Source organism: Diaporthe amygdali (genome assembly GCF_026229845.1).
Source record: "Diaporthe amygdali strain CAA958 chromosome Unknown NODE_35_length_488319_cov_65_809586, whole genome shotgun sequence".
In the NCBI taxonomy this organism is placed as follows: domain Eukaryota; kingdom Fungi; phylum Ascomycota; class Sordariomycetes; order Diaporthales; family Diaporthaceae; genus Diaporthe; species Diaporthe amygdali.
In genome coordinates, this window is record NW_026517055.1 from 452,378 (window position 1) to 479,662 (window position 27,285).

At 51.1% G+C, this 27,285-nt stretch overlaps 11 protein-coding genes across 11 annotated transcripts; 4 read left to right on the forward strand and 7 right to left on the reverse strand.

Moving 5' to 3' along the window:
* Positions 1-1,346: 1,346 nt before the first annotated feature.
* On the forward strand, positions 1,347-3,007 carry J7T55_011343 (2-methylcitrate dehydratase; the record flags this gene model as incomplete). The annotated part of the gene is made up of 2 exons (XM_053133234.1): positions 1,347-2,388; positions 2,490-3,007. 2 exons carry the CDS (start codon positions 1,347-1,349, stop codon positions 3,005-3,007), a joined length of 1,560 nt encoding a protein of 519 aa, XP_052989012.1.
* A 768-nt stretch (positions 3,008-3,775) lies between these two features.
* Positions 3,776-5,670, forward strand: J7T55_011344 (uncharacterized protein; the record flags this gene model as incomplete). Its single annotated transcript, XM_053133236.1, has 4 exons — positions 3,776-3,952; positions 4,032-4,059; positions 4,783-4,999; positions 5,457-5,670. The coding sequence occupies 4 exons, from the start codon at positions 3,776-3,778 to the stop codon at positions 5,668-5,670; spliced, it is 636 nt and encodes a 211-aa protein (XP_052989013.1).
* Positions 5,671-7,114: 1,444 nt separating this feature from the next.
* On the forward strand, positions 7,115-8,206 carry J7T55_011345 (uncharacterized protein; the record flags this gene model as incomplete). The annotated part of the gene is made up of 1 exon (XM_053133237.1): positions 7,115-8,206. One exon carries the CDS (start codon positions 7,115-7,117, stop codon positions 8,204-8,206), a length of 1,092 nt encoding a protein of 363 aa, XP_052989014.1.
* Positions 8,207-8,747: 541 nt separating this feature from the next.
* On the reverse strand, positions 8,748-10,993 carry J7T55_011346 (sodium solute symporter; the record flags this gene model as incomplete). Its single annotated transcript, XM_053133238.1, has 3 exons — positions 8,748-10,339; positions 10,399-10,660; positions 10,715-10,993. 3 exons carry the CDS (start codon positions 10,991-10,993, stop codon positions 8,748-8,750), a joined length of 2,133 nt encoding a protein of 710 aa, XP_052989015.1.
* A 1,472-nt stretch (positions 10,994-12,465) lies between these two features.
* J7T55_011347 (uncharacterized protein) lies at positions 12,466-14,302 on the reverse strand (the record flags this gene model as incomplete). Its single annotated transcript, XM_053133239.1, has 2 exons — positions 12,466-13,859; positions 13,927-14,302. The coding sequence occupies 2 exons, from the start codon at positions 14,300-14,302 to the stop codon at positions 12,466-12,468; spliced, it is 1,770 nt and encodes a 589-aa protein (XP_052989016.1).
* Positions 14,303-14,697: 395 nt separating this feature from the next.
* On the reverse strand, positions 14,698-15,440 carry J7T55_011348 (uncharacterized protein; the record flags this gene model as incomplete). The annotated part of the gene is made up of 2 exons (XM_053133240.1): positions 14,698-15,025; positions 15,124-15,440. The coding sequence occupies 2 exons, from the start codon at positions 15,438-15,440 to the stop codon at positions 14,698-14,700; spliced, it is 645 nt and encodes a 214-aa protein (XP_052989017.1).
* A 1,059-nt stretch (positions 15,441-16,499) lies between these two features.
* J7T55_0113498 (uncharacterized protein) lies at positions 16,500-17,584 on the reverse strand (the record flags this gene model as incomplete). The annotated part of the gene is made up of 2 exons (XM_053133241.1): positions 16,500-17,080; positions 17,176-17,584. 2 exons carry the CDS (start codon positions 17,582-17,584, stop codon positions 16,500-16,502), a joined length of 990 nt encoding a protein of 329 aa, XP_052989018.1.
* A 670-nt stretch (positions 17,585-18,254) lies between these two features.
* J7T55_011350 (uncharacterized protein) lies at positions 18,255-18,572 on the reverse strand (the record flags this gene model as incomplete). The annotated part of the gene is made up of 1 exon (XM_053133242.1): positions 18,255-18,572. One exon carries the CDS (start codon positions 18,570-18,572, stop codon positions 18,255-18,257), a length of 318 nt encoding a protein of 105 aa, XP_052989019.1.
* Positions 18,573-20,671: 2,099 nt separating this feature from the next.
* On the reverse strand, positions 20,672-21,871 carry J7T55_011351 (uncharacterized protein; the record flags this gene model as incomplete). Its single annotated transcript, XM_053133243.1, has 1 exon — positions 20,672-21,871. The coding sequence occupies one exon, from the start codon at positions 21,869-21,871 to the stop codon at positions 20,672-20,674; it is 1,200 nt and encodes a 399-aa protein (XP_052989020.1).
* A 1,216-nt stretch (positions 21,872-23,087) lies between these two features.
* On the forward strand, positions 23,088-23,903 carry J7T55_011352 (uncharacterized protein; the record flags this gene model as incomplete). Its single annotated transcript, XM_053133244.1, has 1 exon — positions 23,088-23,903. The coding sequence occupies one exon, from the start codon at positions 23,088-23,090 to the stop codon at positions 23,901-23,903; it is 816 nt and encodes a 271-aa protein (XP_052989021.1).
* A 1,182-nt stretch (positions 23,904-25,085) lies between these two features.
* On the reverse strand, positions 25,086-25,856 carry J7T55_011353 (uncharacterized protein; the record flags this gene model as incomplete). The annotated part of the gene is made up of 2 exons (XM_053133245.1): positions 25,086-25,116; positions 25,240-25,856. The coding sequence occupies 2 exons, from the start codon at positions 25,854-25,856 to the stop codon at positions 25,086-25,088; spliced, it is 648 nt and encodes a 215-aa protein (XP_052989022.1).
* Between the last annotated feature and the right edge of the window lie 1,429 nt (positions 25,857-27,285).

Sequence of the window (27,285 nt, forward strand, 5' to 3'; positions counted from 1 at the left end):
CGAGGCAGAAGCACACTGCTTGAAGGATTCGGAGGGCTTCGGCAGAGTTTTGGAACTGATGAAATCGGGCTTCACCTCGGTTCATGGCAGCTCAAACGCCCCCATTGACCTTACCGGCTAGGCGCCAGTAGGGCAGGGTCGTAGTTATCTGCAGCTTAAGCGATCAATACAGATCACAGACATACCATCACTTGGGGCTGGAAATAGCTCGGCAACCTATGTAATGCTTGATTGGACGGCATTCAAGGACACTTAAATTTCAGAGAACTTTATGTATGCTCATATCATTCAAAAACTCCAGGCCAGTAGTTACTTCGGACAGAAGTGGGGGAAAGGTGGACCTATGCTTGATACTCGTGGGTGGGCTTTGACACGCGGCTTCGATGTTGGCCGAGAGGCTCTGACGAGTAGCTGCAATATTTATCGAGAAGCTTTGATGAGGGCATTTCATCCGATTTGTATCATTGGCGATTCTAAATGCATGATTGAGTTTGTGATGATTACTTGGAAGATCTAAGAATCAAGTCACCAGGCCCAAGCAGGCAGCTTTAGCCTCAGCTTGAAGACTGGATGGCTGTTTGTGACTGCAGATGTGATTGGCACTCACTCCAACCATCAACCAGTAGCAGAAGCACCATCTGGAAGGGTCAGATAGGAAGCGCGAAGAGATGAAATTAGCGTGCAATACTGTCAGAGGTAAGACAGTGCTTGCTTGCTTTAACATCTGAACAAGACATGGCGATGGCGAGAAATTCGCCAGTCACCCACATGCATCAATATTTGGAGTGGCAGTCATGATGCATGAGTCTTGAGATATCTCGTTCATGGTCTTTTTAACAGCATGAACAAAATTACCTACACATAGGTTCATGCTGTTAAGGTGCAATATCCATGAATCTGCAGGCTGCTGCTCCTAGTGCACAGAGAAAATCGCGTTGAGTCTGCGATTGCACCATGGAGTGCACCGTAGTTCGCGTCGCCGACTAAGCAGCTCGGTCGCCGCCGACTAAGCAAGCTCAACAGGTTCCAGGGCAAACAAAACGGAACATTCTAGGAGGGTTGCTGGCCTGAAGACTCCTTTGCTGGAAGTTTGCCAACGATTGCCAACCACCCACAAACCACCCTTTCCTCCTCAGCGCAGTTGTCGAGGATCACTACCCCCCAAGGAGAACTACCAAGACGTAGGCAAGTAAGTACAGGTTACTGAAAATTCTATACCACGAAGCAATGAATTCACTACCCCAGACATACTCATCTAACGCCAAACAGTTGACAGTCACCAGCAGCCTCCACAACACCAGTCTCTGGCTCTGAGCCATTGGTGGCCCCATTCGCGAGAAGAAATCATGGACACCGCCGAAATCGAGGTTCTCCTCGAGAAATCCATGCAATGCGTCAGGAAGACATTAAAAACCTGGGGACTTCCAGCACCGGGAGAGAGCCTCGGACTCGGGGTTCGTGCACAACTGGACCTCGAGGACCTCCGTGGGCCGCAAACAGCCATGATCAAAGCCGTCGACTACCTATCCGACCTTCTAATACCATCCAGCCAGTATGACAGCATGGGGATGGGAAAAGGCTCATGGTGCATGTTCTTGACACAAGCGGGTCCTGTGAACTTCTTCTTCAACTGCCTACCCGACCCCGAGGCACATGAGAAGGGTTTGTTGAAGGGAGGTATGGAAAAGAAGTATAGCCTCGCCCAAGAAGTTTTGGACTTTCTTGTTGTTGTCATTGGAAAGGACGGAATGAGAGCCATTTGGGGAGGTTCACTCCTCAATGGACTCCTCTCAATCCGCAAACGCGCTTGTTGTCCGGACGTGTCAAACAACGCTGCGATCAAGTACCGAGTCTGGCAAGATGGTCTATTCCATCTCGCGCTGGAAACGTGCGACAAATCGCACCTTCAGGGGGACACCTCTTCTTATACGAAACGACTCCTGCAATACTTTCTCTGGGTGGTCCAAGGCCGAAAGGACTTGACCTGCCCGGTCCAAAAGCCTTGGCCTTCTCGCATCCCCGCTGAACTCAACCTAGTCGCTCAGCCTGATTTGGCCAGTTTATTTTCCAGCGACACTTCAGCAAGCCCCGGAGAATTTCACAAAGAGAAGCAAGATCTCTTCCGCCGGGTCCGCTTGTTCCAGGATTGTTTCTTACAGTATTTAATCTCACTCCTAGCCACGCAGCAGCCAACAGAAATGGTGGTGTCGGAAACACACGGAGTGATAAGGCGGAATGACCCGTCGCGGGATGTGTGGGATTCCATAAACGTGGACTTTTCTTGGGAATCGCATCTTCAATTTCCTCAAGTGCAGGCCGTCCTGCATAGCTTGCACTGTTGTGCAATTCAAGACCGAGCGCGAGCATTGTTGGAGTATTTCATACGCCGTAAGTAAGAGCACCATAATCAGCGCTGGATAAAGGGGCGTTCAAGTATACATCCCTGACCACTTGAGAAATTAGCTGACTTTCTCCCTTGTGGACATCAGCTGCCTGTCACTCCATACTTCTCATGCACGTCATCCCGAAGAATGCCGAGACCACGGTGGAAGACGAGTCCCGTTACTTCAACATGGCACCAGCGCACACGGTCGGTCTTCTCACCATAGCGCCCGGGCTCCTCTTCATCTTCGACCCGACTGCAGCCCAGTTCGGATGGAAAGAGAACCTTGCTCCCTACGATGCCTACGCACGCCAGCGCATTGACTGGATTGTCAAATACGAAGTGTGCGAGCCTCTGAATGGTCCGTGCATTCCCACAATTCGCACCCGAAGACCCTCAGAAGACTATAGAGAAGGATGGGACGCGAAGTGTATTGCTGAGGAGATAGTGACCCTCGTGGAAGCCAATTTGGCAGAAAAGGGCGGCCTCAGCGGTATTCTTGAGCTCTCGGAAACTGAGTTCGAGGAGCAGCGCCTGGCACTGAAGGAAGCTCTCAGAGAGTCTATGCCACGTCCGGTCGTCACAGGGGATTTTACCCGGAGAGCTGCAAGGGATCTTCAATGATCTGGTGGAGTTCTCTCCTGTTGAGGGAGATGTGAGTGATATCCTCACAAATCCTCACGTTTTGGAACGGACCCTGACCAGAAGCGGGCGCTCAGCCACTAGACTTTCAGCAGATGGTAAATTGAACTATGGATCTCGCAATAGCCATTGGTATTCGCAGTGCGAAGGCGTCCAAGTGAGGCGAAGCAGCACCTGAGAACCTGGTCCATGATGGCCAAGAAATGACGACGAGAAAGAGCTCGTTTAATATTCGGAAACGTATAGGTCATTGGCCTTGTCGGCTCGAAGGCGCAAATTGGTCACGATAGTGACCATGCGCTGTGATTATTGCAGCGCTGGCAACAGCAACATCGACAATTCCAGTCTGCAGCTGTGCCAGGAGTGTGTGCACTCTTCAGATTTGCCGCAAGGATACCGGGCTTGGACCAAGATATGAGTTTCCGACGCTGAAGATGAGAACGATGGCATTGCCTGGTGGTAAATTCAGTAACCCGGCTACTAATTACTTGTACCTTCTAGATCATCATTATTACAGTTCATGCTCGCCTCAGATCCACTAATTCACACCGTCTCCCCAATACCACAATTCGATACTCCCCTGTTCAGGCTTCCCTCCGTCTCAACTGGAAGGCCTCATTACAATCTTCAGAGCTGAGCACACCGGCAACTCGACGACACATCAACACAAGCCTTGAACATACCTCAGCTACGGCAACCCCCCTTACCATACTTCAACACAAATTCGACATACCTCATCTTAAATTCACAATGACTCCCACTCTCATCACCGATGATGCCGATATTTTCAGCCGCCATTCGAATCGTGGTGGTACCAACGAGTTGACGAAGGCACTCAACCGGTTGGCGGATCGTGAGGCAGCCCAGAGAGTAGACAAGGCAGAGGCAAAATGCAACACAATTCCTGAAAAGAAAACTGGTGACGAGGTTGGTGGTTCTTCTCGGAATTTGGCATGAAACAATTGCCAAGGGGAGGCAACGTATCTTTGAGAATTGGAACGAACAGCGAGCAACAACGGCCCTCAACACCTACAGTAAGACTCCGGGGAGCACTTACCGTATATCATAATACATCTCCCCATCACGGGACCCTGCAGATTGCGAAGTCTCAGAGGAAGTAAATGTGGTTTCATTCCATAGATTGAGGACTCAATCGGAATTTTCCAGCACTTGCCCCGCCAGCGTAAGATTGACTGTCCTTGTTAGTTTCAGGTGCTCGAAGGTCAAGTTGCTTAGACACAGCCCATCGTGTCATTATTGGCAGAATGACTACTCACAGCAGCCGAGGCATCCGGTGATGGTACAAGTGGTCACCATCTTATGACGCTCAGAGCATTCTGATATTTCGCAGGTTCTCCCATCGTCTCCAGAGAATTGCATCAAGAAACACATCTCTAGGAGCATGGCAGTGTAAATTTGAGCATCCAAATAGACGGGGTAAGCGCCATGGCAATGATATTCGCATCTCACTTTGCGGCTCCCAGAATATATCTGGAGCATGTCAAGAGACCCAAGAGCATTGATTTAGCCGCACATGGTTTCGATTGCGAAGCCTGCACTGATCAGTGGAGGCATCGAAAAGCGATGCTGTACCTCCGATCTGCTCACAAATCATGCATCGGTGATATCGCATGCAGCGCTACAGGCTCTCACAAAACGTTCTTGCGAAGACTCTCATTGCCCTTGCGGGATACCAAGACCCATTGAAGTCTTGTGCCGATGGCGCTGAGCGTGTCAGCAGTCCTGAACTGGCACAGGCTCCACAACGACGGAATATGTGAATGAAGATGATAAGCGGCTACTGACAGTGGATGGTGCCAGCAGGAATTTGATTCATTTCCACTTCCTAGTATGGGTCGACGAGCTGAAGTTCAAGGACACGCCTGAGGACTCCGCCCATGATCTGCAGTGTAACATGAAGCTCTCAGAAGTGCCGCGGGGCGCGTCGATAGCTGCGGATCTCTTTGGTGGCATGTTCCTAGAAATACAGAATAGCAGATAGATCGTCAACCCCGGAGTTGAAGCTCATGATGAGAAATGGTCATTTTGTTCACCCAGGTCCCGATCACCTTGGCGCGTTTCCGGGTCGATCGGCCAGTCCTTGGCTCAACCGTGAGGCTAGCCAATTTCAGATAGTGTCGCCAACTTGCCCCGACACCGAAGCAGACAGCCGGTGCGGTTTTCGTTGACTGTGCCACAATCCGTATCATGATTTACAAGATGGTGTCTAATCAAGTTTAGCAATTCAAGAGGCCATTTGGTGTAACGGTCAGCATGGCTGCCTTGTCAGGCGTTTACCCTGAAGGCGGAACTACACACACCCCGATTTGACGACAATCTGCTGGACGGCTATTCACCTGTATTAAAGGTAGCAAGGAGCCAGTTCGACTCTGGCAGTGGCTATCCTCTCTTTTTGTCTTTTTGATGCCAGTGCTCTATCCCTGTCCCAGTGCTGGGCGAAGTCCCTCATCGCTGTCAGGTCCAAGCTTCAGGAGGCCCTTCTTCTGAGCCTCAAAATGTACAAGAGTAGGCCTGGTGATCCAAATGAAGTCATTCACTGGACCTTGAAGTTGGCAGTGTTCGACCCAGGCTCTGCCAGTGCAGTAGCCGGCATATGGCAGCAAACGCTGAGCCGTTTCCATTGAGCGGTGCCAGAAGCGTATCTCCATCACCCATTTCACAAGTATTGATGAAAAACACGGTGAGTCATCTGTAGCAATACTGTATTGGACATTTGCTCCAACAGTCAAAACTCGGCGTACAAGCAATGCGAAAGTGTTGCTCCTAGCACTAGAGCTCACCAAACGGGAAAAAACAAGCCATTGCGACTCACACACGAGACTTGTCATTGTTCACACATTAGCTGTTCTGGATAAAACTCCAATGCATGAAAGGATAAATACACCAAGGCGTTTCAAGGCTCTAAAAATTGGGCAGGTGACGGGAGAGAGTATGTTCCCAATTTCAAAGCTGAATTCTTGGCTAAATTCCTGAGCACCCACCTATATTCTGTCAGCAGTATGTTGGAGTCGACCAGCATCTGTTAAAGTCTTTGTTCGCTGTAGATGTCTTTACACCCCATTACAGTGGCCTTGGTCAATGTTGTCCTCCGGTCTTTTCGTTTGGTTCTACGAGCCGTATGAAAGCATTCAAGCGACATCTGCGTTTACCAAACTAATTTTCTCGGGGCTTAGCGATGTGCAGGCCCATTGCCTCTGAATGGAAATTGACACAATAGACCTCGAACTCCTCGTATATGTCGGTGAATACACAGCTGGGGAGGGCCGCATGACACGGCCCGGCCTGTGGCAAGTCAAAGGATCGAAGGCCCAAGATTTCCATGGTCAACCCATACGTCCGTTTGCATTTCATTTATAAATCAATGGCCAGCTTTCTTCTACCCCTTTGACAATTTCATGATGACTGTACAAGAACTATCTGCCCGAGCGAGCAGCATTTGCGATCTTATCGGGACGTTATATCTGAACACTGTACAGGTGATTATTCATAGTCGTTGCTATTAGTTCAGTGCTCAGCGGAGAAGACTCGAGTCAATTCTTTCAGAAGACGTTCTTTTCGTGATAGATTAGTCCTTGACTATGAGTCACTCAAGGACAGTCAAGCCCTATTCACCTCCCAAGAAGTTCAATATTGCTAGCAAGACTGTGAATGAAGCTTCGTGTGTCACAGCTTCATGCTGGGGCCATGAATGACACTGGAATAACTTCCACACCTAGTTAATTCACTTGAACTCGCTTGAATTCACTTCGGAGCACTGATAACTTAAGTCCTAGAGCTGGCTTCGAAAGCTCGTCTCTAATTCTTTTCTATCTGGTCCTTTCAACATTGAGAATCATCTTGACTGTAATCGATTGATCACTCTCAATTATCACAGTATCGCTTCGTTGTATCTCGCCATCTCTCTCATGCGCAGTTTGGCAAATATCACCCCCACGAAAACAGTCATCCCTTGAGCACTTCATCGAGGTCTGAACTTAGTTGGTCTGACACTCCACGTACGTTGATCAAACTGCAATAATTGCACGCTATTTGGCTTTCAACTAATAATATTGCACTAGCAAGGCCAAAATGTCTAGACAAAAGCATGACGCCGCCGGCAAGACGCAACCCAAAACTGTTGAGCGTGCCGAGAAGGGCGCCCTCACGCCTATCAGCGACTCTTTCCAGGTCGACTCGACTCCGTTCTACAGCCGAGCGTTAACACCCGACAAGATCGCCAGGGAGGGCTTCCTGAAGTTCAAGGAGCTGCCTGACGAGATGAGAGCGAAGGTCTGGAGACACGCTATGCCGACCTACGGGACCTACACAGCCCTCATCTACGGGCGGGAGGAGCCATTGCGTCGGCAGCCGCCTCGTCCTGCACCCTTAGCATTCCGCGTGGAGTATCGGCTGGAGCCTGTCCCCCGAGACCAACCAGACGCGGAGCGCAGGATTCGTCTTGACACCATGCGAGCCATCCAATCTGTCAACTCAGAGGCTGCGTCCGAGATAAGAAGGGTGTTTCCCACCACCATCGCATGCACCGATGGATTGATGCGGTTCAATGCGAAGCATGACATCCTAAATCTCTCCGTCTTGCAGTGCCCATTGGGCGCAGGCTTCTTTGAGCGATTCCGTCGATACGCCCAGGGAGCTGTCCTCTTCGCAGGCGACTGGCACGAGATCCCCCGGAATATGACAATGAATAGCGAGGAGCTTTGGTACGGTTTTGCTGGCTTGCACAACCTGATCTGGCCAAGGAAGCCCGCCATCCCAGCACCCAAGCCCGAGTGCATCGAAGGATTCCTCGATTTCCTCGCCGACTGTATCAAACTGGACACATTCGGGTTCACCTACAACAAGCGATCCATCAACGTCCTGCAGCCCGTCCACAGGCGCTACATGCACCAGAGGCTGCTTGGAAATTCGGTGGCTTGCGACTCAAGTCCCGTGATGAACGGATCATTTTACGACAGTCAAAATAGTAGTCGGCAGCGGCGCTCAGAGTTCGTTGAAGTGGAGACCTTCATGGCGGGCCTCAAGGGCCTTGGCACACTCATCCACGGACTTCCTGCTGGAACAGTGGCTCCTCAAAGCTTGCGAGGAATGAATTTTGGTCGTCAAGAGCTGCATCACCTGGGCTTCCAGCTTCTACTTCCCGAGTCTCATGTCGAGCCCTGACGAGCTGCCGAGGCTTGACGAGTAGCAGATTGGTGTCAGAGAGGCATGGTATCCAGCCGAAGTTGCTTTGACTTGGTGTGAATATGTTAATATTGCAGAGAGACTGTATTTCATGGTGTCCTTAGGATGACGGAGAGCTTTAGCACAAGGTGCGCTCGGAGGCTTAGATGGACAATTGGTGATTGGGAGCTGGGCCCAAAGGCTTAACAAGCCAACCACGCATGTGAAATACATCATGACCATAATTATTTTGACAGAATGAGAACAATGTGACCAAGCTTGACGCTCTCATACTACGGTCTTCTGGTATTACAGCATGCCGCTCCCTTTTTGGATCGATGTTCATTAGTCGCCATTGCCACAAAAGCAGCGTGAGGCACTACCATTAAACCCGGGCAGCCGTCATTTCAACGGACGAACATATTATAACGACTTGCAAGAGATGCATTTTTCTCGCCACTGCTGCGAATGCATTTTTGATAAATCTATACTGTACCAATTTGCCAGTACTGGCCATGAAATGGATTCACGACGTTTGCTTTCAAGCCCGAGCTTTGGCAGACGACGAGCCGATTGACCTCCAAACGCCCCGCGCACCTTTTGCAATTGCATGCCGCCCATCCCAAACAGGGAACACGACGACTGCCCCAAAGGCAAAGAACTGCCAAATTATAGCGACTGTTGTCCAACCACTGAAGAACGACTTTGTGAATATGTAGTCTCGGTACAGTGGCATCGGCCAAGCGACAAACGTCACCAGAACGATGACGACGAAGAAAACCCACGCGATCCGCTCCCATTGCCGCAATTTTTGGAGCGTCGCTTCGTCGAAGGGGTGTTGAACGTCGTCGAGGCTGATGAGCGAGGGAGAGTTTGAGATCTCTGGCGACCCTTTGTTGACTCTCTGCTCTTTGTCGAGAGCAAGCTGGTCCGCTGCCCCTGGCTTTGTAAGAGTAGCAGCATGATCAGACCCATCAGCCTTCAAAGCGCCGTCACTGACCCTCTTCTCATCATCACTTCCCGACGATGGCGAGGCCAGCTTCCCATCCTCCCGGTGCAGAATCGCCTCATCGGCGAGCTCGATTCGCAGGAACTCCCTCCAGTCGAACTTAGACGGCTTGTACAATGATATCAGCACCGAGTACAGCGCGGGAGAGAAGAACGACCCTATCGCCCCATACAGCGCTGGAAGGGGATTATGTGTCGTCGCGATGGTCACTGCGCCGTACAAGTGGTAAGCTGTGCCGAGCCAGATGCCGAGCCCGGTGAAGAAGCCCAGGACTGGGGAGACGATCGCTGCAAGCCTCGTCTGCCGCGACCAGCCTAATGTGAGGGCTAGGGGGATGATACCGGGACAGCTCACGACAGGCCTGAGGTAGCCGAGCCAGGTCATATTTGCGCCGCCGTAGTTCAGGGCGATCGCGATGCCCGACATGAAGACGCCGTGTATGATGACCGTGAGATGGCTCACCTTGACCAGCTTCTTGTCGGTGGCCCTGGGGTTGAGGTATGTCTTGTAGACGTCAAAGGAGAGGATACTGCTGACGGCGATCATGGACGACGACACTGTGCTTGTGAGTGCCATGAAGACGAGCACCAAGAATGCAATGACTCCTTGGGTCCCAATCAACGCCTGGATGGTGTACGGCATCACAAATCCTGCGCTCACCTCTGCAGCGGTGAACTCGCCTGGGAAGGTCGGGAAGACGGGTGTGTTGTGGATTGCTCGTGCTGCTAGACCGATGACGGTTCCAAGACCCCATGGAATCCCGAAGATGGCCAGCGCGGCGAGATTGTACCCTGGCACCGTTGCGTTGACCTCTGTTGCGAATGACTTTTGCCAGAAAGCCGTGTCCATGACAACTAGAGCCAGGTTTCCGAACTTCAGATCCAGCCCCCAGATGATGGCGTCCCGAGACTTCATGGTGAGGAGCGATCCCTTGTAATTGCCTGGGATCAAGTTTTCGGAAGCTGTGGCCATGACCTTATCGTACAGGCCATACAAGCCGCCAATGGCCTCATGATGAAGGATCGACAGGGTGAAGTAGATGATGAGGATAAGTGCGACAAAGGTGTGAAGGAAGTCAGTGAGGAATGTGGCCTTCAGACCACCTACAGCGGTATACAGCACAACTGCCGACTGTCAGCTTCGATTCTGGTTGGAGATTGTCAAGAATAAATGGCCTCTTTACCTCCAAAGGGTATGATTATGCAAGCCGCTACAAAGTGCATGCCTGAGACGCCATACACAAGCTGTGAGCCAGTCAAGATCATACTGGCGCAGCCAAACACATTGTTGATAAGATTCATCACGATGAAGACACTGTGCCCTATCTTTCCATATCGCTGCTTGATGATTTCAAGCGACGTATGAGCATACGGTACGCGAATCTTTGCCATCACGCCTAGGGCAGCCATCAAAGCAATCTGAAAGCAGAGACCAGATCCCCACCACTGCAGAAAATTAGATTCGAACGTCGCATCCAAGCTACACCGGGTAGGACTCACCAGAGGAACAGCCAGCCCATAACGATAACACATAGCTGCACACATAACCGTCTCGTTGATCCACATCCAGCTGGAGAACACCGCAGACGCCGTCAGCCCGGTGCCCACGCTCCGATTCGCCACGAGGAACATCTCGGAAGTGCCCGAATCTTCGGCCAGATATGCCTTTTGGATGCGGACAGCGGCCAGGATCACGACGCAGAATAGGACGCCCAGCCCGATGAGTAGGCCGTAAGCGGACCCCTGCGGGATAAGCTGCAGGCCCGCGACGGAAACCATCTTGCCTGTCGACTATGCCGGGCTAATGATCTGAGAGCGGACGGGTCGGATCGGATCGTAAGCGGGCTCGGCGAAGCTTGTGGTAAAGCTTGACTGCGTTACTCGCGGGCTTTGGAGTTGGGTTATTCGGCACGGGCGTCAAGGGTCCAACGCGCTGGCGAAAGGCTGAGCATCAGAAAGATGGGATCTGCCAAGTGAGCAGCCAAGTCCAGCCTTTATATCGAGGCGCGGCAGCACTTTTAAGCGATGCGACTTTTGACTTCTGATCTTCATGCTTCCCGGCAATTTTCACTGTGGTCTCCATCCGGGACGACACCCGGACGACGTCCACATGCATGGCAATGATGAGGGACCAGTGTGGCGGGTCAGATCTGCGTGGGATCGCATTGGATGCTTGCTCGAGTGTGCAGCGAATATTTCCGGCGAAAAGTGCCATCACGCTGTCGCAGTGGGCTATTGCGTTATGTGAGGAGCGAGGACCCTTGTCGCTCGACGCTGATACCAACAGTGTTTGTGGATGGCGTGCTAGCCGTGCATCATGACGAGGACACTAGGAAGAGATAAATCCATACAAATCCCCAAAACCCTCCTCGACTGATTTGCAGTCCCCCGCAAGCGATGCCGACGACCCCCACGTGTCTAGTCTCTGCGATCGAGACGGTCAGACCGGCCCGAACCTGACGCTGTACCGGGCTCGGGGTCTCCATTCGGGTGCATGACACAATCGGTCATCCGGAGGGTGTTGTGCGCCAAGCCTATATATTGCACATTCAGCGCAGGCTGCCGGCACAGCGATCGGTGTCCCTGAAGCCGTGGGATGTGGTAATGACAATCTGGAAGTGCCATGAAAGTCCGGTGTTTAGGTGTTGAGACTCAAAATGGGGTAGGTCCTATTTGACAATGTCTAAACAGGCCACCAGTGCGCATGCATACCCAAACTTTAAGCCATCACGACAGGCATTTGAGACGACGGCGATGACACCGATCAGAGGATCAAGGGAAGGAGCTCAGTGGAGGAACCCAGGGAAACAAGTACTGTCAACCTGCACCAGAAACGGGCAAGCAGGCATAAATGTGCCGTGCTCGCTGCCTCCAAAGCTGAGCAGCTCCTTGCTGCATGTGCCTTCCCCTTCGAACGGTAAACGGCAAATCGTAGGGGTCATCCGTCTCCGTTTTTAATTCTGACCTGCCCATTCCGTGAGGTTACGCAAGAGCGAATGCCTGCGTCAAAGGTCTCATCGGAGTCGTGTGACAGATTGGTATATGAGAAACCAAGCAGCAGGTGTGTGCTTGACGACCGCTTGCTGCCCATGCTATTATTTACAGATACCATTAAACGATGTAGGCCGTGTTTAGACTTCACTGGTACGAAGTAAACTTTGCATGTATATCTCAGTCTCTATTGTGCTCTGGTTACACAAGTGTTTGTGCAGCTTGCTCGCTTGTATCATTATCTCAAGCACCGACTATCATCACTGCCACTCAGGCAGGTCGTAATCTCTGATGATCAGCTCTTCTTCAACAGAAGCGTACAGCTTTCGCTTCTCCTCTGTGCCAAACCTCTTCTGAAGCCACTCCTGCATGAACTTTGGATTATGATGCCATTCATGAGGGACCCAGCCCCCAAAGTCGTCCATAGGTTCGTCCCAGAAGTACCACATCGGGTTGCACGGGCGCGGCCAGTCCATATGAGGCAGTCTCCCCCTCTTGCTCTGGGTGTACACTATGGCCGCGTTGTAGTCGACAAGCACAATGCGCGGCAGGGACAGGCCCGCGACGGCGGGACTATCTTGGCCGGGCTCGGCCGAGAGGCTCCATGGCGCGAGCATGACGTTCCGCCCCGCAAAGTCCAGCTGGTCAATCCCGGAGTGCAGCTGTCTGACATAGCCGTCCATAGCCAGCGCCAGGACCTCGAGCCTGTACTCCTCCGCGTAGTAGAAGGCGTCCTTACCCGCGCGCTCAGGGCCGTTCTGGAATAGGCTACCGCGGATGTTGGTCCCGCCCAGGTACTCAATCAAGACCAGGCGGATGGGCCTCGTCTGGGTCTTGCCCCTGCTGGTAATGGGAAGAGCGAAGGTCCATGAGCCATAGTATGCGGGGGCAAAGGAGCCGGTCTGTCCCGTCTTCTGGAGGTACTCGTACGCGGCGGCCTCGCGGCTGTAGTCCTTGTCGGCCTCGATGACAACATCACGGGGTTCGTGGGCGATCCACTCCGAAAATCTATAATACAGAGGGTCGTATATCTTGGCGACCGCCTGAAAGGACTGACCGGCGGTTTCTGCATCGGGGGTGATAGAGCATGTGACGACCTGGGCGCCGTCGGCGCTTCCCACAGATATGGGCGTGTTGATAATCAGCTGTGTGGTCTCTGCTTGGGATGGCGCCGTCTTCAGGGGAGGGTTGTCGACGACCAGCTCGCTCTGTGGCACGCTTGTCATGTACTGCAATGATAGCTGTGGTCTGGGCCCAGGGCCGTAATCGGGTGCACCAAATGGTGGCGGGGCCACATGGCGGTGGATTTGTGTGGTGAAGCCAGTGATGTACGGGAATAGCGGTTTATCTGGATCATCTGGGGGTGTCCATAACCGGGGCACAAACATTCGTGGCGGTTGAGAGCTGTCAGGGCACGACATGGCGGCGAATCTTGTTGCTCCACTATATAGGTAGAGTGCGAAATTGTAATGATCGAACTCTCGAAGTATTCTCGAGAGACCGGGGACGCGTCTGTGATAGTTCCGACATTTTCTCTGATGGCACCAAAAGACCTCGAAGCCTTCGGCATCAGCGGTAAGATCATGCGACTGTTGGGTCAAGAGCTTGGTACCCATGCGGATCAATGTCGTTGCCTGCTCCAACAGGCAGGCTTCTGCGGTAAGTCAACACCAGGCACGACCTGCCACTGCAATACGGTCGAAATTGGAGCCAAGACTGACCTGGGCCATGTTTGACTTCAGGGTTGTCAGGTCGAGAAGTATGCCACTGTGGCTTTAGCTTGCAGGCGTCGCTCGAGTGGGAAACATGTGGATTGAACAGGCACAGTAGATGCTGTGCCACAAGATGTCCAGAGCCGGCGCCATCTAGATCACCCAGCGGCTGGTCAAGCTGCGATCGGCCAGTCCTGTCTCCCTTGTCGGGAACAGCAAAGTTCCACTTGAAATACTCAGAGCCTTCGAAATTCAAGCAGCTACAATCGTTGGGGTCGAAGCAACGCATCTCGGGTAGCTCCATTTCATCCGCAGGCTCTGGGTAGATGAAATGGCCAGCGTTCTCCCGAACATTGACCAGTCGAGAGCGGATTCTTTGGGACATCAGTGGCAAGTCGCTCGATCTATTAGTAGATGTGCTCACCATTGCAACACAAGCGTCCCGGTGTCGTCGATGGAAGCGGTCGGCGAGGCGTGCTCGGTGTGTTGGCGTGCATTGTGACTGGGATTGGATAGCTCAGCGCACACCATACGATGGATGTTGTCTTTGCATTGGAGATCAGTACCGAACCCAAGACTCGGTCTCATCTGCGCAATTTGAGACAGCCGAACGATGCCACTATCGTGGCTGCAGATGCGGATGTAGCCCTCGTGCACAATGCACATCCGATACCCTTCGACCCGATCTCGCCGCTGCGAATAGGAAAATAGGCACACCGGGCGGTCAGCACAACATGCGATGCAATAGAGGAACCGACGAAGTTCCGCAACCCTCTGGCTCTATCCACGTGCTTGTTCGGCAGTCCCACAGTCATCACAATACCGGCCCCGCCCGAGCAGTTGGAGGAGAGCCTGGTGGTCGCACGGTTGAGAGTCCCGGCCCTCCGCCATCCGCAGCAGCTCGCCCGCCTGACCTAGACGGCTCATGCACTCGAAGCGCGGCCACGCGAACGGGCCCACTGGGCCGCCGGTGGTTCCCTCTTGCGGCAGGTGTGTGCGTGGGCGGCTGAGGATCTCACGGTCGCAGAGCGGCGGGAAGCGGCGTGCGGCGCGCCGGAGGCACTCGAACCCCGTGTTGATCCAAAATGCAATGATCTGAGCTAGCACGCTGTCCGGCAAGTTTTTGAGGAGTCTCCATGTCTGATTCTCCCACATAGCGGCGACGAGGGGGTTCATTGTTCCCGGGGGCGGTGGACATAGTCTCACTCTGCGTGCGGGTAGCCGTCGGGGAAGAGGTCATGGTATGCTGGGGGTGGCGTTTCTTGGTCGGAATCAGAGGATCTTGAGGACGAGCCTGACGAGGATGAGTCTGACGAGAACGAGCCCGCTGAGGACGAATTTGATGAGGCGGAACTCGATGAAGAGGCGGTGCTTGAGGCAGCCGAGTCATCTTCGCTTCCGAAAGATGAATCAACTCGATTTATCCTGAGCACTTCAAAGATCTCGTGCAACACAAGAGCAGTGGTAAATAAGATTGCAAAACCCATTACAAAGCTCAGCACACAGATTAGTGCGGTCCCCATAATTGATCGCAAGTATTGCTCGTTTCAACTTGAAGGTTGTGTCAGAGAACGACCAGATAAGACTTACGAAAGTATTCAAGACAGAAACTTATATCACCAGGCCTGCTGTATTGATAAACGGAAGGCAGCTAAAGGTCAAGTTGCTTGGCCGGCGAAAAAGAAGAGTTCGGCACCACTTAAGTAATGTCATGGTGGAAGGCTAAAGAGACTAGACTGGGACCGGTTATGTCAAGGCCCAGAAACATTGTTTTGGCCCACAAGTTGAGATATTCGAGCTTCTCCGGGCCGTGTTCGCAGTCAATTGCTGAAAACAAAATAATAGAGTGTACATATCCTGTCTCCCGCGGCCTCGGCTTCGCGAGAATGTTGAAAATTTGTAATACATCAGAGTTTGAAGCAGAGCTATAGTAACCTATCCGCCCGACTCTGAGCCATGCCGGGGTAATGAAGGCCCCGAAAGCAAGGTAACGTTTCCTGACTGCGCCTAACAAACTGTGTTCATCCACTGTGTGTCTGTTGCTCTTCGACTTGGGTGAATCATTTCTCATGATGCACTTTCCGTTCCCATGCCCAGCGAACAAGTAAGGGAACGACAGGCTGAAGAGATACTCTTACAACTATTCGCTTGCAATCTGGCTTCATGATTTGCCGTAATCATCCGAGAGATGATGATCTACGTTGGTATAAGTTGTAGCAACACTTGTAGCAAATATAAGGCCTGACTTTGCTCTCAGGACATTTGTGGTGCAGGGCTTTCTTTAATAGTGCTAGAGTACCCAAGTATGTCCCACGACCAAGAACGGCGGTCGGTCGTTTTGAACAAAGGTGACATACTTCGGAAAGTGTTCTTTGGCCTCTCCCAACCACACTTGTATGATTGCGAGTCCTAATCCTTTGAACTCATGTGCTGGTCCATATCGACTAAAAAGATATATGCTGTCATTACCAGACACATGACTCCGAGTGGTTGACATCACCTGCTGGGTGATAAGTCTCGTGGACAGTAAGGTGCGTATAGAATTCATGGTTTATTTACAGAGATCTCAGCCCAATGCTAATCTAGCAGTGCTGGCAAGCACCAGAAGGGCAGTATCCATGGCTGCAACTAAAGCTGCAAAGCCCTTTGTAGCTGTCATCCAGCCCGGGAGCCGGGCAGCCATCCTGTCCACTTCCGTCACCCGAGCCAGCCTGCGTGCCGAACTCGGTACACTCGCACACGCCATCAGGGCAGTACCCATTCGAGCAGGCAAACGAGCACAGGCCAGAGTAGTTCTCAGACAGGCCCTCCTTCACCTTTCCAGCAACACAGACCGAGCCAGACGGCGGCGGCGTGGTCGAGCCGCCGCCACCACCGGATGAGCCAGCGGCACACTTCTCCTGGATGAAGCTGCCCGCATCACCTGAGTACAGCTGGAAGTAGTTGGTGTGCGCGTTCTCGCCCATGGGCCTCGTGCCGTCGCCGTAGGCGCAGAGTGAGTCCTCGCCGTTACAGTAGGACCGCAGCACCGAGGAGAAGGCGTTGAGGTGCTCGAGCGACGCGCCGGAGCGCGGGCCCTGCGCGCTGTATGCCGAGCCGGCCTGGACGTTGTAGCTCTGATCCGCAACATGGTTCGGGTCTCCGAAGAGCAGTGCGGCGCAGACTGTCGCGAAGGAGGGTCAGTAATTGATGTGTATACAAGGCTGCTTGTCTGATGGGGACAGTGATGTTGCAGAGGGAAGAATCAGGGTTCCCTACCCTTGTCTCCAGGCACAGAACTGGGCGTCAGCCCCGAGTCGGCCAGCACGTTCCCGACAATGGCTGCGCCTTCGCTGTAACCGCTCAGAGCAATCTTGGCGTCGGGGCATCGCTGGTTATATGCCTTGATCTGGGAGACGCCAGAAGAGCGACCCTGCTCGACCGAGGCAGGGTAGCCATTCGCGTTGGTTGCGTCAAAGGTAATGTCCTCGTAGTCACAGCTGGAGACCCCGTTGCAGGCGGCGTCTACAAGAGACTGTTGGCGGCCGGGGTAATCCTCGTTCCATCCACGGGCGAGGAAGATGTGCAGGTCTGTGCAGGCCCCGGAACCGGTGGATTGGCGCTTGCTGGGGGCGGCGGACGCGAGCAGGGCGAGGTTGAAGATGGCGGCGGCTTTCGGCGACAACATCGTGATTACAATTAGGATTAGGCTTGGAAATGATACTATTGTTCAGGCCAGCAATGAGCGATGAGAGGACCCGCGTATTGTGTGTGGACAGGTCAAAGGAGAATGGGATGGGGGACGTATTCTTTTGCGGTAGCCCGAGTCCGTGGCTTATTTTGAGTCCGCATAACAAGGCCAGTGTGGGTTGTAATAGCTCGGCATCGACTCATGATTGCATTAGTTTGTTTATCTTGTCCCTCCTTGGCCTCCGCAGGATGATTGTTATTGTGGGTTTTTGCGTCCAGCTTTTCTATTTCCGGAAGGAGGCGAATGCATAGGCATGAACGAGGAGTGAAGGGTGGGTTCAATACGAGCTTACTTGTGGGGATAATATATGGAACCCTGTTTATGCTTATTTCGTCGGAACCAAGGCTCTGATCAGCGTTTCCGACAGCCGAAAGGAATTCCATGGCCTTCGCGGGCAGGTCATTGAGAATACATTGATACCTACTTGATGACACCAAGGAATACAATCAAACAACAGATATGTTTCAGAATGTCACAGACAATAGAAATTTAAATCCTCCCACTTCGAGTACTTCAACATGCCAATCCAACCGGCCCTCTGCGTTTGGTCTCACACCTTCTAGGGTGACCGCTGACTCCTTGATATAGTCTATGACATTAAAGGATTCTAGTCTTCTAGATCGAAGACCTCAACCTCAACTGGATCATCGAAGCTAGTGAATAGGTTGCCAGGTGGCTCCCAGGAGCCGGGGAGCGGTGGAACCATACCTCGGTGAGGTTGGCTCCCAAACTCACTACGCGGGTCCAATCCGAATCTCAACTCGATTCCCGCGTTTCGCATATCCCGCACCACTCCCATCATCTCGAAAGTCTCTCCCATTGTCCACGCTCCGGGTGTCGATCTTCGAGGATGGTCAATCTGAACCACCGACAGTTTGCGAAGAAACGTTATCTTGGCTAATGCTAGTGCTTCGAGCTCGACCATGATTGTTGTCCACGAGGATGATCTCGGTCCAGAGTCGAATTGATCTAATCCGAAAGACGTATGTAATATGCGAAGCGAGGCGGGTAAGATAGTTGGCAACAGCCTGGCGGCCTCCTTCTGGGACGTGTTGGGGGCTAGCCGTTTATCTAAAGCTATATATAGTGATGTTCGATCAATCTCCAGGATCTCTAAACTTTCAAATTCTGTGAGTGGGGGAACCATGATCGTATCATCATTGGCCCTCCGCTCCCATGATCGGCTGTTACTAAAGCACAGTCTTCTTAGCTGTGCTTTGACAGACGCAGGCCACGGGTCGGGTTGGGGACCGTTAGAGATCCAATAACCACGCAGTAAGTGAAGCTCCAGATCTCGTACTTCAGGGTTGAAATGGAGCATGTATTCGACCCAGGCTGGATGGATAGCGGCCGACAGTTTGCGAGTGTTTGTGACCGACACTGAAGGAATGGGAGAGGCAGTGGGGCTAAGTCCGAACAGCGACGTTTCGATGGGGTGGGGATGAACCCTGCCTACAGCCACACGACGCAGGAGTGGCGCATGGGTGAAAAACCAAGGAAAGTGTTCACAGGCATAGGCATGCTTGCAGGAGAAAACCCGGAGGTTTTGAAAATCAGGTGCAGATTGCACAAGTCGGTCAGAACTAGTCGCCGACGAATTCAAAGTCGGAGGCCTTATCCCGCTGAGACCAAATAATGCAGATGTTTCCAGACAAGTGATGCTACCAGAGCAGAGGTATAGAATGAGAAGATTTTGCCATGAGTGTAGCTTAACCACATGCTGTTCTCTGGTCCAATTCGAAGACCTGGCTCTAAGGTGCGCATCTTGGCCTTCTTCATCGAACTGCAGAGGGCTCCAGGTGTTGCCCAATAGTGCATCACGTACCTCGAACGGCACAAAGATACTAAATCTGGCACTCACAAGAGTCCAAGCCTCGAAATCCCGGCGAGTAATGGAGTCTTGGTCACAACGATTGCTCTCATGAAGAGACAGTATTCTGACGTGACTTGCCATTTGGGGCCGTGAAATCATTGTGCGAAGGAACCTCGAAGTCTTGGGCTGGTCTGGGTCTGTGTAGAAGCAGTGATAAAGCAACGGCTGGGAAAGGTCCCTCATAGCTCGGGCAGTAAGTGACAAAGCTAGTAAAACGGATTGCCCTTGTTTGTATTCGGGAAGCCTGAAGTCGAGGATCTCGGTGGAATGGCAGTGGACACAAAATTGCTCGAGGATCTGCAGCCAGATCTCTACCGGGAGTGTGGAGGCTGACATATTACAATTTTGTATTTTAAGGAGCAAGCATGTGGTTCGGAATTCTCGTGGGTTGATGTTGGTCTCGGAAGAATGTTGGGAGATCAATGTTTAAATATCAGGCATATTAAGAATTTTTTCATGAACAGCAGCGATCTCTTGAAAACCATTGAGTGAAGGCCATGGTGTTATATAATCAAAGCTATCCTCTATGTCTTCAGTTACGCTCTTTGTTTGTATGCAGCATCTTGAGAGAAATATAGATTGTCAAGTGATTGAACTTCTGTGGCATTGTGAAATATGTGGAGAAACATCAAAGAGGAGCCAGGCAAAAGCTTTGTTGTGAAACTATCTTTTATCTGATACTATTGAAGACTAAAGACTGAGTTACTATATATAGATGAGGTTAAGGGGTAAAGAAAGGGGTTAGTTATATTTAAGATATAACGTTTGTCTGGCAGTACATTGTTGTAATTTATGAAAGGCTGTTATCCGAATTTTGCAGCCTCTTGTGGTTAGCACTTCTTTCGGTTTAAAATGTTTAACTCTGTTGTAAAGTCTAAAAGTCTCATTTAAGTTTTATTTCCTAAAGGTGCTATATTTAATCAGATATCCCCCTTTTTCTTTCACTTAACACATGACTCTTGAAGCTGAATTATCTTCACGTTGACTGTACTTTGTAAGCTTCGTAGCCAAGTGCTTCTTATCAACAAAAATTGAGATCCATTAGATATGGTTAAACCGGCCTGCAATTTGACTAATTATATAATTAAGCTTCAACGGTTAGCATACAAGCTTAGCACACGCTCTTTTCAACTCGTATGTGAAACTTGCCTCTACGGAATATCTACATCTTCTAGAGAAAAGACTTCACGTTGATAGTCAATGTCCCTGTACACCGACATCATTTTAACCGCAGCGCCCGGCGGCGGTGGAAGAATGCATCTTTCCCTCTTCCGAGTGTAGCGCTTTTCCCACCCAAACCTCAAATGAATATCAGCATCATCCATCAGCCTGACCACCCCAGCATTTCTCATGGCATCTGCCAACGTCCTTTTCTTTGACATAGGGCGCACGGGCTGGTCGATCTTGATGATAGAGAGCTTAGGAAACTGGGCCGACTTGGCGCGCGTCAGTTCCCGCAGCTTGCGCGAGATCTGAACAGGCGCAAAAATGTCCCGCGCGAAAGCCAGATGGAGGATGCGTAGGGATGTTGGCAGGGATGCTGCGGGCAACTTGGAGTGCAAAATAAGCGACGGTAAGTCGATTTCCAAAATTTCCAGGGAGTTAAAGTCATGCAGAGGAGGAATGAAGGCGTTTTCTATATTGTCGTTCAACAAATTCTCTCTGGAGTCTTTGTTGCTCCAGGCAAGGCGCCTCAGGTTGTCTCTGACCTGTGTCGGCCAACTCAGACTTGTAGGAGACTCGGGGACATGTCGTGAAGGCTCCGCGTGGTACTCTAGGTCTTCCAACTGAGGACAGAACTGGAGCAAGAACGAGAGCGCGCCTGGCGCGCAAGAGATGGACAGCTTAGAAATTTTCAGCGTGGGAATTAGGGAAATATCCTCAAACTCCTCTCGCTGAACATTGCTGTGACCGTGGATGTGAAGGCTGGATACGTTCGGAAAATGGACTAGAGATCGTGCAACAACCTGTATTTTGTCAAACTCTCCATAAGTTAAAACACGAATCTGTGGAAACTTGGGAGGGGTAGACTGCAAATCCTCGAAAGAGCCGAATGGTAGAGTCATTTGTAGGTGACTGAGTCTCGGGGCCATGCTGATGGTCAGCATGTGGATCCAATTGTAGAACAAATGGGCTGTGTCCCAACCCGCTCGATCTCCTTCTTGGAGCTGTGCGTTAGGACCAAGCGCATTGAAAAACAGTTCAGAGTCCTTGGAGCGTCCTTGGAGGGCGTGAAGAACTTCGAACGGCACTTCAATGTTAAAGCCGGTGCTAAGTTGAACCCAAGATTGCAGATCGATCCGGCTGATGCCGTCGTACCCCTGGATCCCGGTGTCAAAGACAGCCATCATACTGATATGGTTTCCCAACGAAGGGTTCGAAACGAGTGCGCGGAGAAGCTTAGAAGATAGACTTTTTGTGGGAGCTCTAGAACCTCTGTACTTTGGAACGTTGTAGAAATAGTGAAACAGAATAGGCTGGCTCAGAGAGCGGGTCTCATGCGAAACTAGACAAAGTGCTTTCAATGCGGCTTGACCCTCTCGAGCATCGGGGAGCCTGAAATCAGGAATGTTGTCTGAATGCTTCGGCTGTTGACAGTGAACACAAAAGTTCGACAAAATCTGCATCCAGATTTCGGGAGGAAGAGAAGGAGACATATTAGTTTCAAGTCTCTTTGAAATGCAAGTCCCCATAGTGGCGTGCTAGAGTTTGTGCACAAGAAGATTGCTGAATTGATGTTATGATTATTAACAGTTGTCGGTAGGCTATTGGTATTGCGATGTTGAGTATCGATTTATATTGTCAGGGTTACAGACGATCCAAGTATAAAATGCGGCAAGCCCTTGTCATGATGAGCGTTCAAGTCTGAAGCAGCTTTCATTATTTACTTGTTACTTGATTCAATGGACGGCATTAGACTGGAACAAGTTTATTGTCTGGCAGTCGTGGCTTTCTCTTTATCGTTAGCAGGCATTGAAGGAGTCACAAGGGTTTGTATGAATTAGCCTCGAGGCAAACGCAACTTAGCTAAACATTCTACAGAGGCTCTATCCGAGGGTGTGCGTACTGTGCTAGAACTTGAAGCAATACATGTTGGAGGAAGCCGAGTCATGTCAGCAGCGCCCAAATGTACCGAGATGAATCGTGAATACATGAAGTTAAGAGAAAAGGCAAAGAAGGAAGGACTGAAAGTCGTGCAAACAGTTTAAAATCAATCAGGGTGGTTGTGCCGGAGGCTGAGACGAATTTCGTTCGTGACCATTCTCTGTTCTTTACGTCTTTTGTCACGCGGGTTGTCTTATTGGCTGTCTTTTTGAGGTGGGGCCCAAATTGCATTTAGGGTTCGATGGCTGTGCCACTCGGTGGTTAGAAGCAGTAGCTCCGCATTTGCGCCTCAACAAGAACCTTGTCCAATTGAGAAACGGCTGCCTAACCAACGGTCGAGCATGTTCAATACCGGTTATTCAACTTTCACCGTCAGCTTCACCGCAATCGACGTCTCTGTTGAAGTCACCCCTTGCACAGCCTGAGTCATCTCAGCTACTCAAGTAGCTACAAGGAACAACAATGGCCATGGACTGGCAACCCGAGGCGCTCTTCAGGCAGCCCGCGCCTCTCGAGGTCGTGGACCCACAGTCTGGTCACCCGCACACACATACCGCCATCTTCCTGCATGGTCGCGGCGACAGGGCCGAAAATTTCGCGAGGAGCATCAGGTACATGACCTGGTGCAACTCAAAGCGACAGACAGCCATCGAGGCTTTCCCGACCTTCCGCTGGGTCTTTCCCGACGCCGGCCAGAAGCCGTGCGCCAGACCCGGGGCTCAGTCCAGCATGAGTCAGTGGTTCGATGTGTGGGATCACCTAAATTTCAAAGATCACGAGGAATTGCAGGCGTCCGGACTGCGGGACAGCGTGGGCCGGATCAAGAAATTGATCGAGGACGAGGCGGCAAAGCTCGGCGGGAGGTATGACAGGATTGTGCTCATGGGCATCAGCCAGGGCGGCGCAACGAGCGTTCATACGCTGCTGAATCTGGAGATTCCCGAGGTTCATTCTGGCCCGAAGAGGCTCGGCGCCTTTGTTGGCGTTGCTTCCCGAATGCCATATCCGGGCCACAGTTTGAATGACACGCGGCAGATCCTCGGCTTGGGCGGGACGCCGAGTGACGAACTACTTCGGAACACGCCCATTCTCCTAGAGCACTGCGTGGACGATCCGACTGTTTTGTTTGAGGGGGGGAAACAGTTGAGACAGCAGCTTGAGGGGTATGGAGCTACGGTCGAGTGGAGGGAATATCCTGATGGAGGGCACTGGTTCAAGTCACCCGAGGGACTGGATGATCTCGTTCGGTTCTTGAACAAGGTGCTATCTCAAGATTGAACGTTCGTATCTCGTAGCCACCCCTTAGAGCTTCATTCAGTATTGGCGGGATTGGTGAAATCTCCACACCGTCCCGCGGCAGGCGTTCCGGACCGCTTGGGAGGGATTGACAAAGGAGCAAGATTCAAGCTATACTTGATGATGGGATTATGGGCCCCATCAAATGTTGAAACCGAGAGTCAGTACGGGTCATCTCCTTTATCGACTGCTTCTATATATTCTCTCTCGTAACGACCGCGGTGGACCGTCGTACGTTCCTTGCCGACCAGCTTCCGCACCATTGATTGTTCAATTAGTCATGCTCAAATCTAAATTTTGAAGAGCCAGATCAACTCAAAAAAGCCGCCATGAATGTGATAACCAAGCTTTTCAAACCAAAAGCCACCAGGCCTTGCGATTGCCACTCACAGGCGTGCCCCAGCGCCAGAGCAAACCCCGGGCCGGACGGACAATGTACTACACCTGTCGTCAGGAAAGGTGGGTATTGTATGAGGTGTACGGAGGCAGAATGTCATCGATTCTCGTATGATGCAGGAGCCACATATACCCATAAAAAGGCGGAACTGTGAATACACATGACGGCATTGCTTGACCCAGTACAAATTATACAGAGCTGGCATTGGGTACTGGATGTTTGCGGCAGCGTAGGAGGGGCTCATAGCGATAAATCCAACTAGCCATTCTGTAGCCATTCTGCAGCCATTCCCAAGCTCTCAATCCATAACCGCGATATACACAAATAGACCAAAGTTCTGCCACAATGCTGATTAAACGTCCACAGTTACCACCCATCCGAAAAGTCTAGGTCCTGTATTCTCATCTCATTCTTTCCCACTTGCAAAATCTTCTTTTCATCGTCCCAGAATTGCCGTCCCTTTCCCCCTCTCCACATCTTGTATATACACCAAGCATTGCTGCCTTTACAAGGAACCAACTCACATCTATTTCCTGTTTTCCTGAAACAAGCCAGCGACTGTTCATCCAAGCTGTTACCCCTAGCGTCCCATTCAGGAGGCGGTAACGACTCTCCGTATGTGAATAAAATCAATTGGTCCAGATCTCTTAAGATATTTTTGTCGATGGTCGTTGTTGCAGGCGATCCATCGTAATCCCGCCCACTCGTGCTTAACGCTAAATTGCTGATACCTAGCCCTTTCGGATCAATCTCACGGAATAAATTGATCAGCTTTGGAAGCTTGGCAAAGTCGAACTCCTGGCCAAGTAACGCCACAGTATCGTACTTAGGTGAGATATATAGTATACGCCGGCGAAGACTATTTTTTTTCCGTTGAAATTAGTGTTGTGAAAAGCATCTGTGCCAATTTCAGTAGCGTACCTGGTGAACGGTTGTAGTGTGTCTCGCTGATTGGTAATTGAAATGAGAGGGTAGGCGATGCGAAAGTGTCCCAGGGCTATCTCGCGGGCCTCTGAGCACACAGAAAGAGCTGCCGGGTTGTTGCAACCGGACTGCCACTGGTGCTGGCGGCCATCATCACGAACGACAACGTCGTTAGGCCAGGTGGGATGTAACTCGACAACACGCGGCAGGAAGGACAGAATCCAGATTTTGATGCGAAGCTCTGCGGGCAGGTATCCGAATATGTGGAAATTGGTCAAAGTGGGACCTGAAGTGGAATACACTTCTGTTTCTCTTTGTGCTTGTGCTTCTGCTTCTGCCCTCACCCGCTGTGGTGTTTCTATCACATCCGACACCGAAAGGCCAGTTTGAAGATTTGATAACATCGTGACGTCGACAGCAGGCAAACCTGACACGAGGTACGAGGCAGAGGACAGCTCGGACACCTCGTTCATTGACAATGCCTGGATGCGCAACTTGTCATCATGGTAACGAAGGCGATCATCCTCATTCAGCTGAACGTTCTTTGCCGCTGGTTTCGTCGGGTTGTATTTGAAGGACAAAAGCGGATACATGGCGTTATCTAGGTCGGACATGGTATGGATGCGTGAGTTGGCTGAATGCTTGAGATCCAACAAAGGCGATGCCAACAGATAAACAGATAGATCGGTAATTGATCATTATCCGAAGATGAGGGGATTTTAACGAGATATCCTAGTTTCATTCAACTTAGTGCTTATAGTATACAATTACATTAGTGCTTATGGTACGTAGTTAAATTAGTGTTTGTTGTCTACAATTAGATTAATGTCTTTCATAGCTTTTGGAAAGAGAGAATAGAGTTGCTTGTTGTCTCTAAAAGCAGAAATGGAGAGGGAAGGCCCTTGTATATAGATAGAAAGCGTGATGGTGATTTGACTCAAGAAGGTACACAATCAAATTAGTGCTTATCTCAGCCCAAGGCGGCCGGTGGACGGGCCGCAGTTGGAGTCGGTAGACAAACCTACTCCGCATGGCGGCCGCCCACTCCCCCCTTAACGACGACCACCCTGCATGACTCTCCCTAAACCCTACGTACCGACCCGAGGCAGCTGTGACGATGCGTCTAATAGACACCGATGTTGGTAATAATTAGGGCTGGCACAGCTAGAGCTCATGGCAGACAGGTGGATAACGCAGAGGGGCCAGAGGACGTGAGAAGGGACAACACGGCTGGCTCAAAACAATGCACAACGGGGGTTAAGCCCTGCTGAATTCGTGACCGGGAGAGAGAAAGAGAGTGAGCCGGGCGAATCGCCAGGCATGCACGAAGCGACGGCAATATAATATGGTCATGCAGACAAATATGGCTTACATCACAATACCAGGCAAAGCACCATGGTGAGGATGGTGAGTCTTTCTGGTAGCATTGGACATATTGGTAGATCAGCGATGAATTTGACTGCATTTGCATACACGTTACCTGACAACCGGTGTTGAAACTTGAGATCATAGCGAGTGCCATGTGATGTTGTTAAAAGACGTACTCTTGATCCCTGCGAATTGGCTGTGCAGCAAGATATATATATCTTGAAACTCAAGAAGAATCCCAGAAGGCAAGATGTTTTGCCGTCTAGGATCTTGGAAAGCTAAAAAGGCCTCTCGATCTCGCGAATCATGGAAGCATCAAGGAGGTACCTCTGAACCTTTTTGCGCCTCTTATTTGAAATCTTTCCCGTTCCGAATACCATGGTTCCCGTTTTGAACCTTGGGAACTTATCAATTCGGATGTCTGAATATGGCTCCTAGCAATACAATAAATCAAGCTTTTATTCCTATAGCCGAGCCCAGTATTGCAGTGTATTCTCTCCTTTAGCATCTGTACTCACATTGACTTGGTTATTAATATCTGAAAGCTGCAGTAATCACTCCCATAGTGTTGAAACTTGAAGTTTGATGTACTGAATTGGTAATTCCATTTCAAGGTATAAGTTGTCATTCTTAAACTGGATGCCATGGATATGCTATTCCCGTTGGCAGAGGAGT